Source organism: Passer domesticus, chromosome 2 (genome assembly GCF_036417665.1).
Source record: "Passer domesticus isolate bPasDom1 chromosome 2, bPasDom1.hap1, whole genome shotgun sequence".
Classification (NCBI taxonomy): Eukaryota; Metazoa; Chordata; class Aves; order Passeriformes; family Passeridae; genus Passer; species Passer domesticus.
Genome location: NC_087475.1, coordinates 34,375,821 through 34,393,968, shown reverse-complemented (window position 1 = coordinate 34,393,968; position 18,148 = coordinate 34,375,821). Strand labels below are relative to the sequence as shown.

General features: G+C 39.5%; 1 protein-coding gene across 5 annotated transcripts in view; it reads right to left on the bottom strand.

Moving 5' to 3' along the window:
- LOC135293717 (cohesin subunit SA-2-like) overlaps positions 1-18,148 on the bottom strand; it is a 57,791-nt gene that overhangs the window by 9,914 nt on the left and 29,729 nt on the right. For all 5 annotated transcript variants that reach the window (XM_064408198.1, XM_064408200.1, XM_064408201.1 and 2 more), the window contains 14 exons: positions 16,515-16,622; positions 14,478-14,586; positions 13,611-13,728; positions 12,640-12,743; positions 12,107-12,199; positions 11,932-12,021; positions 10,722-10,925; positions 9,134-9,210; positions 8,025-8,112; positions 6,927-7,004; positions 5,109-5,201; positions 4,281-4,446; positions 1,617-1,762; positions 666-767 (listed from right to left, as the gene is read on the bottom strand). In XM_064408198.1, coding sequence (XP_064264268.1) covers positions 666-767; positions 1,617-1,762; positions 4,281-4,446; positions 5,109-5,201; positions 6,927-7,004; positions 8,025-8,112; positions 9,134-9,210; positions 10,722-10,925; positions 11,932-12,021; positions 12,107-12,199; positions 12,640-12,743; positions 13,611-13,728; positions 14,478-14,586; positions 16,515-16,622 — 1,576 coding nt within the window. The remainder of the gene's footprint in view (positions 1-665; positions 768-1,616; positions 1,763-4,280; positions 4,447-5,108; positions 5,202-6,926; positions 7,005-8,024; positions 8,113-9,133; positions 9,211-10,721; positions 10,926-11,931; positions 12,022-12,106; positions 12,200-12,639; positions 12,744-13,610; positions 13,729-14,477; positions 14,587-16,514; positions 16,623-18,148) is intronic.

The window sequence follows — 18,148 nt, the reverse complement described above, 5'->3', positions numbered from 1 at the left end:
CAGATCTAAGCCCCCGGCAATGTGTGTGAAATAAGCAAAGCTCATGTGTCAGTATCCCCGGGAGGAGCCTGCTCTCTGGATTACAGCAGGACTCCAGGCAAGAAGCAGCTCTGGCCACGGGCAGAGCTGGCAAAAGCAGCTGCTAAAACAGCTAACTGGCTATCAGTCAGCAGCTGCAAGCCCCAGCAACTGAAACCCTTCAGAAGAGCTGCAACCCACTTTCCTCCAGAAAAAAAAGCCAACCAAAACTGAAAATACAAGGGAGATTGGAGATAACCAGACACAGGCATATCCATGGTTCCTCAAACTCAGAAGGAATTAAGGTAATCCATAAAACACAGCATAAGATCCTGAACATTTGTTAAGCTTAAGAGACACTGTGTTCCAAGAAACACTTCATAATCTCACATCAGTTCTAACATACTATACACTTGAAGATTAAAAACATGATCAAAAAATCATGGACAAAAGCATCTTTTAAGACAGGTGTAATGATTTGAAAGGAGTTTTAATTATGACGTGCAAAAACAACATACATACAAAAAGTGCAAGAAAGGAAGTCATTTCTGCTACTAGGTTTTCTAATGATTCGGGAGGTAAAAATCTTCACTGTGAATACAGCTATCATAAGAGCCCCTAGCCTCTTGCTTTAATCTTAACCTTACCTGCTGCAGACAGAGAATCAGTGTCTTGGCACTCTGAATTTTGTTATTGTATCTCATCTTGCTTAACGTTTCTTTAATTATGTCTCCAAAATCACGGTAGGTCTATTAACAGCAACAAAACAATTGAGAGTTACCATTCCCCTTCTTTAGCACTGGGAGAACACAAACACATGACTGTTCAAGTGACACAGGAAGTTCCTAAAACACTCCCAATATCAGAACATGCAAGTGAAAAGATGACAACTGGATCTTTTATAATATTTCATATGTAAAGCAATGGTATGCTCCTTGAAGAATAATGTGAGGATCAAAGTTACAATGGAATTGTTATGTATTAACAACTAATTGATTGTCAATTCTTAATTCATAATTAATTGCAATTCTTTAAAAAGAGCAAAGTCTCATCAGGAGACAAATAGAGTTTTCTGTACTTTACCAGTGCTTGCCAATGAAGCAAAGAACAAGATTCATATTCAGGTATTTCCAAAGTTCTCTCAGTTGACTCAAGGAAAACTGCCCAGTCTGATGTTCTTGGTCCTCCTGAAACCCCCTTCAGAGTGGCTAAACCCTGGGACTCATGTGAAATGTAAGCACCTGCACATGCACTGTGTGAGCTGTATGAATTAAGCTGACCACTTCAGTGTGAGAGCCTCAACAGATGAATCACTCTCCAGCCGTAAACTGCTGCTCTGCAGTGGCCTCTCTGGAGAAGCTGAGGAGCAGATGTCCAGACAGACAAGTCCTCTCCTCAATTTTCAGTTGCTTTGTCTGCAGTGAGGTCCTTTGTGGAATCAAGAGAGATCTGCCCCACTCCTGCTTGATTCTATAGTCCTTTTGTGATTATTCCATGAGCCATAACACTTATTAACACCCTGTACTTCACAAACACTGGAGACACCTTCAAAAACTAAAATGTACTGGTAGGAAAAACAACCTTATCTAAAACATTACCTTCACATAATACTTATAGATCTCAGCAGCTGCAGTCATCTCTACCACATTATACACTATTAACTTGCAGTATGCTGCCAGAAGACTCCGCTTTTTGTGCAAGTCATCAAGTTTGCAAGTTTCATCCTTTCCCTCTTCTGTCAGATCTAGGGAAACAAAAGCATTGCAGCTTTGTTCTATTACTTTATTCAAGGTATCTCAGTTTAAATTACCAACTTTCACCTAAATAGCACAGGCTCAGCTGTTCAGTAACAGATGCCAGCACTCATTCCTGTGTACATCAGAAAACACAGGTTTAGTCCCATTTCAAAGCTCCAGTTGATAACAGTGAAAAGAGTATTCTTCTACAGCCTCCTTCTCTGATCTTCATAGAACTCTGGCGTTCCTACTAGCCAGAATCTCCAAGTACAACAGTGCTCACAGCTACAGAACCGAACCAGCAAGTAGAATAAAAGGCACAAACACACCTAATGGAAAGGACCTGAAAAACTGCAACCATGGTTTTTTTCGTAGAATAAAACAGATGGTAGAAAAGAACACATAACTCACTGGAAACCCTTCAAAAGATGTCACACACAGTCAGCAAGAGTTCCAATTAAATTCCCCAAGTGCTTATCAACAAGAGTGAATGGAAGAAAAGTCACTTAACAGCATTAAGAACAAGTGTCTGGAACATGACTTAGTTACTAGCTGGGTAACTCATGGGAAACAGATACTCTTAAGAGTATTCCAACAGTGCTACAAAGGTGCTTGGGGAAAGTTTCTTGAAGCAGGAGAGCCAAGACACAGTCTCTCCTGCTGTACATGCAAGCTGTCAACTACCAAAAGACTTCAGTCTCTGACCTATAATTTTGGTGTGGACTATTTCTGCTTCTAGAATGACTGTGGGCCTGGAAACAAACATAAGGCAAATGACTGATCAGAAGTATCTGAAAGTTAGAGGTTAAACTGGAATGAAACAGCTGCCAGCTGTGCACACAGATAAGCACACCTTGCATCACAAAATCACTTGTTCAGGAAGGAATCTGCAATGGGGTGAAAGGGATCCTTTGTAGAGAGAACTGAGAAATTGAAGGCATCACAGAATAAAGGTTTGAAAAAGATCTCAGGCCATCTAACCCAAAGCAGGATCAATTTTATCAGTTTCAGCTACATAACGAAAACAACCTGAAACATAACCTGCTTCAGTAACTCCCACATGTAGGATACTACAACCTACTTGTGCAATCTTTTCTACTCTAGCTTTAATAATTCAGATTCTCTTACTATTTCCCTGTTGCAATTTTGACCATGAAATGTTGCCCATCAGTGGTCCTTGTATATGCACTATGACCTAAGGAAGTGTGGTGCCCAAAACTGAACAGAGAGACCTGAACTGAACAGCTGGAGAGGAGTTAGAGAAATCTACGACAATGCTTGTTTTTTCAAAGCATGGCACTTGAACTTGTCCTCAGAACCACAATGAACAATCTATTTTCAAAACACTCCCAAAAGAAACCAGCCTTCATAATTACAACCTCAATTCAGCATCCAAATGTGTTTGAAAAAAGGCAGTAGAGCAACAAATACTATTTCCCACTGGACTGAGGGCAGCCCTGCAGAAAAGGACTTGGGGTGTTGGCTGATGAGAAGCTCAGCAAGACCCAGCAACGTGTGCTCACAGCCCAAAAAGCCAACTGTGTCCTGGGGTGCATCCAAACCAGCGTGGCCAGCAGGGTGAGGGAAGGGATTCTGCCCCTCTACTCTGCTCTGGTGAGACCCCAGCTGGAGTGCTGTGCCCAGCTCTGGGGCTTCCAACACAAGAAGGGTGTGGATCTGCTGGAGTAAGTCCAGAGGAAGGTCATGAAGATGCTCAGAGGGCTGGAACACCTTGCCTAGTAAGAGTACCACCAACTTGAGAGAGTTGGGGTTCTTCCACCTGGAGAAGGGCAGGTTCTGGGGAGACCTTCAAGTACCTAAACAGGGCCAACAAGAGAGGTGGAAAGGGACTTCTTAAAACAGCACACAGTGATACAGTTGGGCATGGCTTTAAACTGACAGAGGGCACGTTTATTTCTTAGACTTAAGGAAGAAATTCTTGACTGTGGTGATGGTGAGACGCTGAAACAGGTTGCCCAGAGAAGCTGTGGATGCCCCATTCTGTGTTGAAGGTCAGGCTGGATGGGGCTTTGAGCAACCTTCTCTAGTGGAAGGTGTCTCTGTCCATGGCAGAGGTGTTTGGAATTAGATGATCATTAACATCCCTTTCAGCCCAAACCAGTCAATAGTCCTGTGAAATCAGCCCCACAGCCCCAAAATCAGAATCTACTGGTTCTTTACTCTGATGGCTTAGAAGGGTCCATACACTGACACACTGCAAGGCCTTTCTCTAACACCATCATCTGGACCATGGAAGTCAGTCCACCAAAAACTTTTACTCACCCAGCCCTGCTTTACTTCAGCCCTTTTCATCATATAGGTAAATTGGTTAATCCACAGTCTGTACAGATCAAAGAATTACAGGGTTTTTTTTTGTTTATAAAGGGGCCCAACCAGGAAAAAAACAAAGCAACTCACAAAATAACAACAAAAGAAAGGCCAGCCCTTTTCCCTGATACATTCACTGCAGATGACAAATGATAACAAAAATAGTAGATTGTTTCTCCAGTGATTAAGATGTCTAACCTTTTTTTTCCTCTTCTCCATCCATGAAAACATGTTCCTGGATAAATGAAAACAGTTTTTCCTGAAGTTGTGTGTTAGGAAGATAACCTAGAAGTCCAACTGCTTCTTCATTTTTTGAATCCAGGTGACTCACAATCAGCAACCAGTCACAAAGTATCATGAAGGCCTGTACCAAGCAAATAAGGCCAAAGAAGGATTTAGAGATCATGTTACTTCTTCTGCCAATTCCATTTTGAATTTCCATCAAGCACAATGAAGTTTCCATCCCACTTCTTCCTTGCAAACCAAAGATTTCTCTTTGCCTCAGCTGTGATGAAATGCCCCAGCTAAATCCTTAAAAATCTTGTATATTAGGATCCAGTGTATACAAGTATCATGCACGAATATCACTTAAAGGTCTACAAAAGTTCCATGGGCAAGAAGAAGAGCTGTATTATGTTGAAATACCCTTCTTTTAACACATGAACCACTGGACAATTTCTCCATTTCTTTAAGTAATATTCATAGCAAAACATTAATGAAGCAATGATAGCAACCAGTACACTGAGAGGTCTAATCAGAAAACACAATGATTTTCATTCAGATTGAGGCCTTGATTCTGCAGATGGACTCATGCAGACAGCACTAACTTGTAGCATTTTAACTAACTTAACTTTAGCTTTTATTTAAAATAAATAGTTGAAGACTGGGGGTTTTATGTATTATTTCTCTGCTAAGAGATAAAAACACAGCAAAATTTTAAGACTGAAACACCAGTATGAAAAAAAGGCAGGCATTTAAAGGGAGATCTGAGCACAAATGCTCATTAAGTGATAGAAAAACACAAACCTTTTCTCTTACATCTTCTTCCTTATGGTGGAGGAAGCATGTGCAAATCTGACTGAAATGTCTCAGCTGCCGTCTTAGTGGAAAAAGAGTCTCCTAAAAACACATTTAGGAAAAACAAAAGGACCAATATGTTAGAGACTATGATTCAACAGAGAATTACAGAACAAACAACAGTTGCATCTTTCTTCCACTCATATAATTAATTTAAGATAGCACAGCTGATGACATGATGAAAGAAGCTGGCATTTCACAGAACAGCTTACTAGCTATGAACAACTGCATCTGTCACAGTTGCTGAGGCCAGTGGAATTCAGCAAGTCACAAACTCTTTGTTTCTCCATCTGTAGGGAGGGCAGCATGTATTCTCTTATTCACTTCATCTTATCTGTATAAAGCAGTGATTACAATGGAAGAAGAGTCATAAAAGCCTCTGGTCCATCCCACCTAATGTTCAATGTGCACTGCCTTCTGGAGTTGGTTTTCTCCCTTCCTCCCCTAAGGACTACAAAGGGAATAGAGTTTAACTTTGACACTCAGAAACTTAAGACACCACTTTGTTAGGATGAATCCAGTATGGGAGACTATTTGTTTTGCTCACAATCATACAAAAGACTTTCTGATCCTCCACCAGGTCCCAGCTGCACTGCACTGAGCTCTGAGCTATCAGTGTAAAAGGAATGACCTTACAAGAGAGGCAGATTTCATGTTATGCAGCTCTACATTTACAAGGAAAGGGATTCATCCCAGGACATGCTGAAGAGAACCAGGTGAGGGGAAATACATTGTCTTAACATTGCTAGGGGAGGAGCAAGGGGAAATAACAAAGCTGCAGTCCAGGAAATATTTTTTTTTTGCTCTTGGAACTTCTCTATCTGCCAACATCCAGATTTGGCCCTGCAGAATGGGCCGTCACATCTGCTTCCAATCAAAATCTGCTCCCAGATGAAAGGCCAAATTAAAAAATGCGCTGCCCCATTACCAAGCTGAGCTAACCGTGTCTGGAGTGAAAGGCAGAACACACTGGAGCAGGGAGAGATGTGGACATCCCCGCAGGAATGGAACGGGACGGGAATAGACAGTGAATCAGTGGCCAAATGGGTAACGCCCCAGCTAGCATTTCTCACACCAAGGTCCGTGTCAGCGCCCCGTCCTGCGTGTGCAGCAGCGCCGGGGAGGGGACAGAATGACAAAGCAGCACTCAGTGGAGTCAGAAATCATCGTGAGGAAGAGCCCCACAGGGTACACATTCACACATGAAACAAAACATAAAAGAGTTTTCCTTTCTGGTGTCTTAAACTAGACTTTCTTCTGAAATATCTGCTAGAGCTTGGTACTTAATAAATTACAGAAGTAAATAGTCAACCGATGAGAAAACTACCACTTTCCTCAACTTTTCTGACAGAAATATGTTGGTAGGTAAACCAAGAAAATAAAAGAAGGAACAAAGTTAGAAAATGTCCTGGAGTTCTCATTTAATATTCTTTGTTGCTTAAAACAAAAAAACAACAAACTCTTTGGCATTGAGACAAGTTCCTTATCTCCATCAAGCCCTAGGAATTTGATGCACATGTTTTGCAGTAAAAATAGCAGTGAACCATTGTTCCTGCAGACTGAAAAAGCACACACTGCTTAAAGGAAAAAAAAAAAAAAAAGAGGATAAGATAGAGAGAAAATGCCTCAATTTGATTTGGTTTCCTCAAGAAAATAGACAAACTATCTTCTTATAAGTTTGCTTTTTCAAGAAATCTCAGAACAGGAGAATTAGCATTAACTTCTATAAGCACAACTCTGGGTCTCAAAATTACATCAGCGACCAACCTTGGGAGAATTTTCTGAAACTGCAGCTAGTTGCCACAGGAGAGAAAAATATGTGCACTGGAGAGCTGGTAGGATAATCTGCAAATAAAAACACGTGTCCTTTATTTACATTAAAGACTCAGCAGCAAAAAGCTTAAGACTAAACAAACCATTCAAGCCTGACATTCTGCACGCTGCTTGCATGAACACTTCCCAGTTGTATTTAGATCCTTAAAATAAATTTAACAGGTTTACATACAAGCATGCATTGCCCCCTGAGAAACTTCATTACTAAGGTGCTGCTTCTGCAGAACTTCTCTGACATCTTGTTGAGTTCAAGGGAAAGCAACCCACACATTCAAAAAGTGTACTCCCAGAGGCTCACTTTAGCTTAGCTCCTTGGGATTTCTTTGAAGCCTTTGATGAAAAGCAGACTCCTCCAGAGGCCGGTTCAGAGCAGAAGCCAAACCTTGGTGCTTCGATGCTCCATCTAAAGAAGTTCACTTCTACCCACTGGCTGCAGGCTCTCTCTCGTCAACTAAACTTCACCCCTTGCCAAAAAGCCCCCCAAGTTCTCTCCTGCAAACAGGGGCTGGTTTCATTCATAACTGCTGAAGTATTTCACCTTGCAATCCTAGAATACACAACTCCATCTTCACACAGTGTTTGAGGTAAGGCAACCAGATAACCAAAAAGCTGCAGCTGAGAAAACTGGTAATTATAAACCACTACAACAAGAGTCAATGTGTAAGCAACAGATCCAAAGTATTCCAATTTCTGGTTACATGCAATCTAAAAGGGGATTTCCTCACAGTCCTAACAATTTCATATGGACTGAAACAGACTATGCAATCATTGGAAGTACTGAACATGACAAAGGATCAATCCAGATGTCAGATGATTATCATAGTTCTGAAAAATCCCCAAAATTAATTAAAACAAAGGCATGAACGTACAGATTTCAATAACCAAAGACAGCCTCAGTTTCCCAGACTGAGAAATGGACACAGTATCTTCCTGTCTCATAGGACACTGACATATAAGATTATTTAATACTTTGTATTTCTTTGTGCTTTGTTGAAGAAAAACATCTTTCAATGTTAAACATTAACTACTTACTGGAACAGGCAAACTGCCATGTTCTGTTTCAAACACCAGGAACCTTAAAGTCTTGTCATACAGATTCCACTTGGTGAGATCATGGGCACTGCAGGTGAAAAAGAAATAATAATGATACACTAAGCAAGAAATGAAGACACACCTGATCAAACAGGTTAAATGTATCCTATTTTTACCTTCATATAATGTAGAACAATAATATTAAACATTAATTAAATAAATTAATTAATAAACAATTAATAAATAATTTGTTGATTTATAAATATTAATTTATAAAAATAAATATTAATAATGAGGGGGGGAAATTAAGTTTTCATCATCTTACAGTGCAGCCTTTAGACCTAGCTTTACAGTCTGCTTTCCTACCACAAAACTGTAGTATTATGAGGAGAGGAAAAAGAAGCTTGAGTTCTGTATCTTTTGCTATACTTTACGCACAGTCTTCAAGTACCCAAAAAGGTCTAAAGAACAATTTCCTCAGCCCACTCTAAAAGACTATTTCTAATAGTCTTGAGTAGTCTCAACTCAACATTAGATTTCTCTTTGGAAAACCACAGTAGCCTCAGGCGGCTGGACAGGTAAAAGACACATTGAGAAGAAGGCCCAATTCCCCTAAGTTCTGTACTAGCTTGCATGACAATTTACCAATCTCTGGAGAACCAAGGTTTTGAGAAATCATCTTTTAACAAAAGAAGATCAGATAAACTAAAAATAAAAAGCAGATTACACCTGCTGCAAAGAACAGCTGCATTCACTACACCATCTTCAGACTGACCACCAGTATTGTCAGTAAGGCTGTGGAAAAACATCCAGCTAGGACAGAGGCATCACAGAAGGGATCTCTGTGTCCACTCCAACATCTCAATTCTGTAGCATACACTTCTCAGCCACATTAGGGCTGATGCTCAGTAATGAGTCCAACAACAATTCCACATCCAAGAGCACAGCTCTATTAAGAAGTAACTAAACCTTGCAGCATCTCTCATAGGGATCATTTTCATTCTCTTGCAAAAAACCACAATAAACCCAACAAGCAATTTTCACTTTGCATGTATCAAGTCCATACTTTAAGTACATGGGAACATAAATTGTGTAAACAAACATCTCACTTATGGAAAGCTGCTACTCTTCTCAAAGTAGAGTGCATCCGGGAAATTTCTCCTGCATCTGTACAAAATCCTCCTTCCTAAATCATGAAAATTTGAGAAAGAGAAAGGAATTAGTCAGTGTGGGCCAAAGGAATGACTGTGTTCCCTTCCCAACCAACCCACAAGCTTGGATCACTCTCCTCCAGCCCTCCTTTAACCTTTACCTTTAACCACAATACTCATGTCCTGCTCTACAGTCAAAAGAAAACAATATAACTGCACAGGAATTTTGTTTAAGGGAAAATCCCTGTCATTAATAAACCAATGGCAGCCTCCCTAGACTGCAGTATTGCTAACACAGAGTAAAGAGTAGCAGTTAGTCTAACATGGGCCCTCACACAGTTGCTAAGGATCTCTGGAAAGCTAAGTGTTCACATAGTGCTGACCTTCCCTGCTTCCACCTGCCAGATCACATTCAAAGATAGCTAAAAATATATTAAATACTTTCCCATAGATGCAATTGCTGTAGTTTCCACAAGTATACTATGTGATTCTGGGGGACGAAATATACAACCAGGAATTAGAAGGGAGGAGTTCCAGGAGAAAAATCTCTTTATTTAGATATAGATCACACTACGGAGGAGTCGAAGAATCCCTGGTCTTGCACTGATCTTGTTTCTCATAAGTACACATTCTCCCACATTGACACAGATCTCTATTTAAGACCAATAAAATTAATCCAATCTGAGGTTAGGGGATTTTTTGGCTTGACACATTTTGCAATATCCCTGTGTCCAATAAAAACTTGCCAGTGTTAACTCTCATACCATGGCATGACACCTGTTCATGACGGCACAGTTGATCAGATCAGCTGCAGGCTTCTGTTGTTCAGCTCAGCCAGCAAGCTATTCATATCCCCACCAGCTGTTTCTGCTTTTTAGACCTAATGAAAAGCTTTGAGGGAGACTGCAGTGCTCTTTCAAGGGGGAAGACCCTCAAAGCTATATAATCTTCATTACAGACTGCTGTTTGCTCGGCTTTTTTCCCTACATCCAAAGTGACAGCACAAAGGGCATCCTATGTACAGTCAGAACTGTACCTTTTTGGGAAGAGCCTCATCACCTGTAGAACGACAGCACTCACTAGCTGATTTTGTACATAGTATCTTTGGCAAAGTACTGGAGTACCTACAAAGCAATTTCTTAGGTCCAGAATATCTGGAGTAGCAATTTTACTCCTCACAAGTACACATTCTCCCACGCTGGCACAGATCAACAAAATAATTCCCGTCTGAAGTTAGGGGACTTTTTGGCTTGACACATTTTACAATATCAGCATCCAATAAAATCCTGCCAGAAGACATACAATGCCCTGTTGGTAGCATGGACTACCTTGTTTATTATTTTCCCAACTATACTTCTGCCAAAATATACTGCCAAAATATATCTGCTTTATTAAAATGTGAAGAACCATTCCTTTCAGAGGTGCAAACTCATCTTTTAGAGTTCTGCCTCCTTCAAGCAGAAATGGCGAGCAAAGAATAGTTCCATATCCCACCTTTCTTTGTCTTCCTTTTTTTCCTGCTTACCCCTCAATGAGTCACACTCACCTTTTGCCAGAAGCAATCTATTAGCTGGTTAAGCTGTTTCATCAACTCATCTATCATTTGAGTTCGAGCACAATCCACCTGGCTATAGATGGCAATTTCTTCACGGCAGAGGACATAGTAAGTCCTGGAGGAAGCCTCGAGGACAGACATGTCGGAGTGTTTGGCCACAATGTCTTTTATCTCTCTCAGCAAAGCATCCAAATGCTGCAGGTGATAAAAGGGGCATTTATAGGTAAATTGTACAAAAATCCTCTTATGCTTTAAATCATTTCACTAGGCCCATATATCCCTATGGGTCATATAAACAAGATGAAACAAATGCCAGTCTAAGCAGAAGAGGGGTAGGACTAAACAACACAATTTTTTTTTTTCAGTGTTTATAGCTCTCTTCCATCATTATGTCTCTAGATCTTCCTAAAGAATGAAGCAACTGCTTTAAGTTCTACTTTAGCAATACATGGCTAGCATTACAAGGGAATAAAAGATGCCTTTCTGAAGGACAGCCCTGTCTTTAAGCGGTAGAAGTTGTCTCCATCAGCAATGGAGAATGGAGAATGTTTTTGATCATGTCAGCAACAGGATCTTCACTCTTAGTGGGAAGAGGTAACTTGTGCCATTCTGCTGACTCGCTCTCTTCCAGTTCAAGTTTTGGGCTGAAATTAACCTCACAGTGCTTGCCTAATACTGCCTCCCTGCAAACACCCCTGCTTGAGAATATGTTAAGCTATTTCGAGGATTTCATCTATCCATTTCTGACCATCCCTTTCCCATCAGCAGATATACTATCTCCATTCTTATCTTTCAGTCGCTATCATGCCCCAGCAGCTGGGAGACAGCCTTCAAGGAGAATGAAACCTATTCTGCAGTAAACTCCTGGGAGACACCAACCTAAGACACGTGGCATAACGCACCCTCCCTCCAGCCAGGAATGAAAACCCAGGGCTGGGTCTACCACACAAAACCACAAATTGTTATCCACCAAGGCCAGACCCAGCATATCAGAACTGACAAGCACTAAGGCTTTTTTTTTGCAGCTCCAAATCAAAAAAGTAAAGCCTCAGTAAGACAGTCTCATACCTTTCCTTAAGGTATGAGACCATTTCACTGTATTTCAACAATTTTCTACTTGTTCCAAATCCCATTAAACTCCCTACACTGTCACATAAACTAGAGCATTCCACATGAACCAATTACCCCAATTCCTATTCACCTTCTCTAGGTGTCCCGTACTGTAAACATCCAAATCGTAATACTGAGGAATCTGCAGAAGACTTGCCACTTTTTGTGCATCTGTTGAATACTACAGAGAAAAAACAGGATATGAGTACATTGAAGGAATTTTAATGAATTATTTAACATGCATTCACAGAGCAGCTGTTAGTTACCTTTGCCAAGAGCTGAGGAAGCACCATAATAAAGTGCTCAGTAATTTTGGTACAGTCTTCCAATTGGATTTTCTTCTCTTTTACTGACAAAATCTGCAGATAAAGAATTGGGTTTCAATTATAAAATCTCTGGCATTTGAGTGGAATCTTACATATAACCCAAGGTTAACTTATATTGCATTGTCTCAAGCATATCAACCTAAGATAGAGACATTTTTGCATAAAGAAAACCAGATACTTTTTTTTTTTGTTGACCTTAAATTAGATGCAAATTGCTGAACAGCTATATGTCATGGATAAAATGCTCATCATTTGTCAATAACATGCTTCAAGTGGCTCTCCTCTAATCCTCATCTCCTTCAACATCCACTTCTAATAAGATCTAGAAGTGAAAAGACACTGCAACATTTCAGAAAAATAAGCTGTTTTATTTCCTAAGATACATCTGCAACTAGGAACAAGCTGCCTGGCAAAGTACATAAGGCAAAGATAATGTGATGACAGGACAATAAATAAGACTAAGATGCACTGACTTTTTTGGCTGCACCTCTGCCCACTGGAGGATGACCTTCAGCTGCTTCTCTGACTGTCGCGAGGATGATTTCAATGAGAGCACTTTCCTGGGCATCACTCAGTGCTGGAAGTAAATCAGTCTCAGCATCACACAAAAGAAAAGTGAGGATGCAGCAACTATTGATGTAAATCCTACTCATTTACCTGAGGAACTGTGGAAGAACACTAAAGAATGGGAGATGCAGTGTTGCTAAATAAACAGCTAGAGAGTCTTTGACTTCATTTGAAGGAAGTTATTTTCTACATTTAGTGAGTACCATTAATCCCTTAATGGCTAAACTTTTTGGGGCAGTTGGGCTTGCAAAAACACAGCAAGTTTTAATGAGGTCTCCTACTGACTAGTGTCTCATTTAGGACAAATCTTCTTTGAGTACCAAAATGCTCTAACTCACTGGGTCTACAAACTGGTTTTAATCACACAACCAACTCCAGGTCTACAACTATTCACAGAATGGTTTGGGTTGGAAGGGACTTTAAAAATTTATTTAAGTTCACTTCAAAATAATTCTACAGAAAAAACCTCCTCTAGTGCTAGATGTCAGTGAACTCAATATATTACTCATTTTCTTTCGAGGAAAGAGTAAAGGCCTGACAATAACTGCATTTCAATCTATTAATACTTTTAGATTCTACAGTTTTGGACAAACAAAGTGAACACTACATAAACATTATGGCTTAATTACACAAGTATTTACTGCACAGGTTCTAAACTAACATTACATAAATACAGAAAACTTAATAAAACAAGTATGTTGATATAAATATTACACCAGCAGTGCATTGAGTTGCATCTGCTTTGTGGCACTTGGTGACCTCAATTTGGGACCAAATAGTACTGCAATATGGAACAATCCTAAACTAGCTAAGGCAAGGTTCAAAAAATAGCATGGGGTGATTCATTCAGACAAAACTAAATTCTTTGCTTACCCACCTTCTCCAGCTTCTTCAGCATTTTTTAATAGAAGAGTGGTCATGCACTCCCAATCCTTCAGAAATTTGCCTGCCCAGTCCCACAAGCTGTCTACTAGGTATGCAACGTGTTTGTGTACCTAGGGATTAAAAACACAAGCTTATAGAAGCAAACACATCACTAGAAGAAATACAACTTCATATGTTCCTCTTCCTTTGTCAAATGACAAAGCTGTGTCATTCACATATATATTCACATGCAGTATTTCAACATATTTAGTTCAAGGCCAATGAACATTTAAACACAATGTCTTCAACCTGACACAAAGAAGGAAAGTGGGGTAAAAAATCAGGAAAAGCAGACAAAAAATTTAATTTTATCTTTTAATACAAATTTAAATTAAATAATCTCTGAAACTAGTTTCTGTATTGCCTTAAATTGCTGACTGTAAGAGCCAAAAAATCCAGTCATGGGACTAGAAACAAGTCATCTATCCAATTCTTTGCAGAAAGATCCAAAACTGCTGTGCCTGAGACACTTTGGCCACATAGAGATCTGCACCACTACAAAAGCTAAACTGTGAACTGTTTATCAGCACTTAAACTGATAAAACTCTCATAAAACTACAGGTTTTGGTCAGCATGGAGCCATGGTACAGCAACCCACATCTGCCTCTAGAAAGACACAGACACATACCAAAAAACTAAATTAGGTTTAATACAACAGAACAGAAACGGCTTCATTAAAAACTTAACCTAGAGAGTAAAAACATTTCTAATACCACACATTTCAGAGCTCACCAACAGAAATTGCTTTCAAAAGCAAGAAAATAATTGATTTAACATGCAACACTGGATTTAAAAGGCTTATTGCAGGGGCAGTTCTCACCTCACTCTCCAGGAAAAAGTCTATTAATCTTCTCAATTGGTCAGTGCTTGCCCCAAACTTTCCTCCTCCTTTGGGCTGAACTTCTCTATCTCTCTTATGACTAAGCAGCCTGCCAAAAGAAAAGCAAGTCAGTCCAGTTCTGCCACATTCTCCTTACACTCATTTACCACTGTAACACTAATTCTGTCAAGATCACAAGGACTGTATTTCTCTTAAGTGTCTACTTATTTATCCCACATCTCATTAGCCTTTTTTATAAGATGAAAGGAAAAAACATTGTTTTCTATTATGAGAGATATGCTATCCCTGTGGATGCAGAGACTATTTCTGACACTTTCATAGGTACCCTGCCACCCTTCTGGATGATGGATGCAGATTCCACAAACTGATCATACAATGACTAGGCATTTGCTCGTGCTTAGAAAGAAGGCTGCTCTAGGACAAATTTAAAACCTTAACAACACAACAGAGATATTACCACACAGCCACTATTCACATCACAGTGCATCTTGGAACTGCAGCTTCTTAAGGAAAGCACAGTATCTTGTAATTACAAGAAGCAATTAACATCACAAATACAATGGAAACTCTGCTCTTCCTCTTCTGTCGGAGGTATGAAGCACAGTATAACACTTCCATTTCCCTCTTTATCCAAAATGACTCTGACTACTACCCCAAAAAGTGCTAATCCCAAAATAAATACAGCAAGGCCATCCCTGCAGATTAATGAAAGGGCTAAACAGCTTAGATTTAAGAGCTGGACGTCACTACTAAATGTCAGTAAAAAACTTGTGCATTCAGGAAGAGTTTCTGCTGGTATAATTTATGCCAGCTAAGTAACCTAAGTTAAAATATGCAGACATGGAGGAGATTTTGTGCAAACCAAGAAGAAGGGGCAGCAGGAGAAAGCAAAAGCATTTATCCTATAACTTAGCAGTATAACCAGGAAAAGGAGGCTGTCACTAACATCTCTTATCGCACCAAAACAAGCATTCTGTAAGGGAAAAAGTGCTGGAGAGAAAGTGTGCAAACAAGAACAAGGACGAGATTTGACAAGGGTCAAGGTGTTCACAAGGCACTGGCAAGCTGGGTAGAAAAAGTGAAGTTATCAGGGCAATCACTTTGGTGGCAAAATGCAACAGAGTTCTGAGAGGAGAAGCATCTAATTTATGAGAGCATATTAGGACCAACACAAACAACTACATCTAGCAGATGTAATAGCAGATTCATCAAAACAGAAGTTTCTCTTCATTTGTCCTTCGGTTGGACTTAGCTCCACAAATTCCAGAATGCTAACATTTCAGTGACACAGGAAAACACAACTAGGAAGAGATTCTGTATGTGTGGAAACATTATTATTATTTCTGAATGTTCCCCCACAAAATCCTTGCCTAAATATTTTTATTTTCATTTCTTTTTGTAAGTCAAGATTATTTCTCTCAGTGGTAAAGACAGAATATTTGTCTCTTCCCTTTTTAGCATGCCAACTCCATACAACTTCATGCAACCATTGTTATAAGAAGCCCATTTGTAAGAGTTACTCCTGGGAAAGATAAACCCTGCATTTCATTAACCTGACAGGAAATTGGGAGGGCTTTTTAATCTGCTGCATCTCCCATTATTCAAAGCCTTTACAAAGTATAAGGCAACTTCCAAAGGGAGAAGAGGAGGCCTTTTTTTTGATTAATTATCAAACTGTGAAAATCCAGGAGATGCCAGGTGACAGATTAGCTTGTAAGGAACAAAGGAATAGGAAAGTAGAGAGAAAGAGGGCAAGTTCTCAATATATCATGGCAGTTGTGGATCAATTAGTTTCATATTCCCTGTGTCAGTCTTGCAACTTTTCTCACACCTATTGTTTCAGGGCTGTGCAGGAAAACATGCAATTACCCCCAGACAGCATTTCTCTTCTGATTACCAGAAAAAAGGTGGCACACACTTTCAGCAGAAAACTTAATGCTTAATGTCCCCCTTAAATAAATCCACCTTAATTCCAAAACAAATGAGACTATGCAAGAAGTAGGCTGGCAGAGATACCTTTTATAAAGGAATTCCCCAGCTGCGACTGCAAGCGGACGGTGAGTGGTATAAACAAACTGGTATAACATTTCACAGTCTTCAGCTGATAACACATCCTCACAGTTCCTAGGCAAAAATAACAACGGAAGTTACAGTCCAGGTTTATCTGCAAAGAATAGCATGAATGCTATGTCCAGCTATTACTAGTCTCAATTCTCCATAACCGTGCAACTTGTTTACACAGCTATGTGTAAATTTTTGTAGGGTGTTTCTAAAAATGCTCTCAAACAAAACTGGCAGCGTTCTTTTACTCACTGTGTAGAGAAACAGAGGTTTGTGTAAGCCATGACAAATCAGGCCCACTGCATGGACATGAACATTAATTTAAAGTATAATTACAGTTGATAAGTGATCACGGTAAAAAGAGTAATAGTAATAAAACAGGAAAATCATGCATTTACTTTATGCTTAGATGTTCACCATGGAAGATAATAAACAATTAGAAACCTTCATTCTGAAGTACAAATTATTTTTGAGTCATTTATTCCAGTATTTTACAACCTATATTCTATTACACTAGAGTCCCACACAAAAAGAAATCAAAACACGTTCTTGATGGCACACTTATGGCTGTGACCTCTCTGCACAAACACATTCAAAGTCACAACTTTTTTCATTCAGCTAGACATCTTGAGAACACATGTCAACTAGTACACCTAGAACACTCTCTGAGAGGTAGAAATGGTATTCATATAAAATTTTTACAAAAAAGAAACTGAAGCATCGAGGTTGAATAACCCAATGAAGAGGCACCAGAGCAGTGAAGTCCAAAACTGGGATTACAGTTTCCAAATACCTGCTTCTTACTGCCACAACAATGTCACTGAACTAGGCTGCTTCAGAGAATGAAAGAGCAACATATGACATCCTTACACTTACTACACCCAGCTGAGAGGAAAGGGTTTTTATTGATCACTGCATTCAATCCTCAAGTAATAACATTTTAAAACCATCTACACCTGTGGTCCAACATCCTCTCTACAACTGAGGATTCATGCTACTCTCCTGCTAAGAGTGATGTCTACAAAAAATCAGCAGTCCTTCCTATGCTTGCCCATTTGTCTCCAACCCATTGCATCCTTTAGCATCCTCACAAGTCACAAAATGTCCTCCAACCTGACTGAAAAAGAAGTGAGCTCACACTAAGTGAGATTATCACTGAGCATCCATTAAAAAGGTCTTTAAATGAAAGTGCTAATGCTATGTCTCCAAAAGTCTTGTGAATCAGTCTCACAGGATAATGTGAAAGTTGCCTTACATACTTAAGGCAGGTTTTGGTGGACTCTTTAAACACGCAATTACCTTGAGAATATATCTGCAGTAATAGAACATATAGGAAGTGTAAAGGAATATATATCAAGAAACCACCATAAAGAGAAATATTTATGTCACTCATTTAACTATCTACAGAACTGGGAAAGTAGAGTAAAAATGTGTTTATTGATGTTAAACAGTAAAAAATGAAAGAAGTAATATGGTTTTATGGTGCATTAGAGCACATGAATAAGCAGTGGTGTGTCCTGTGAAGCTATGAATGATCAAATTTATTAAACTTCTACAAGTTTAACAAGTGAGAGTAAAACAAAGAATGA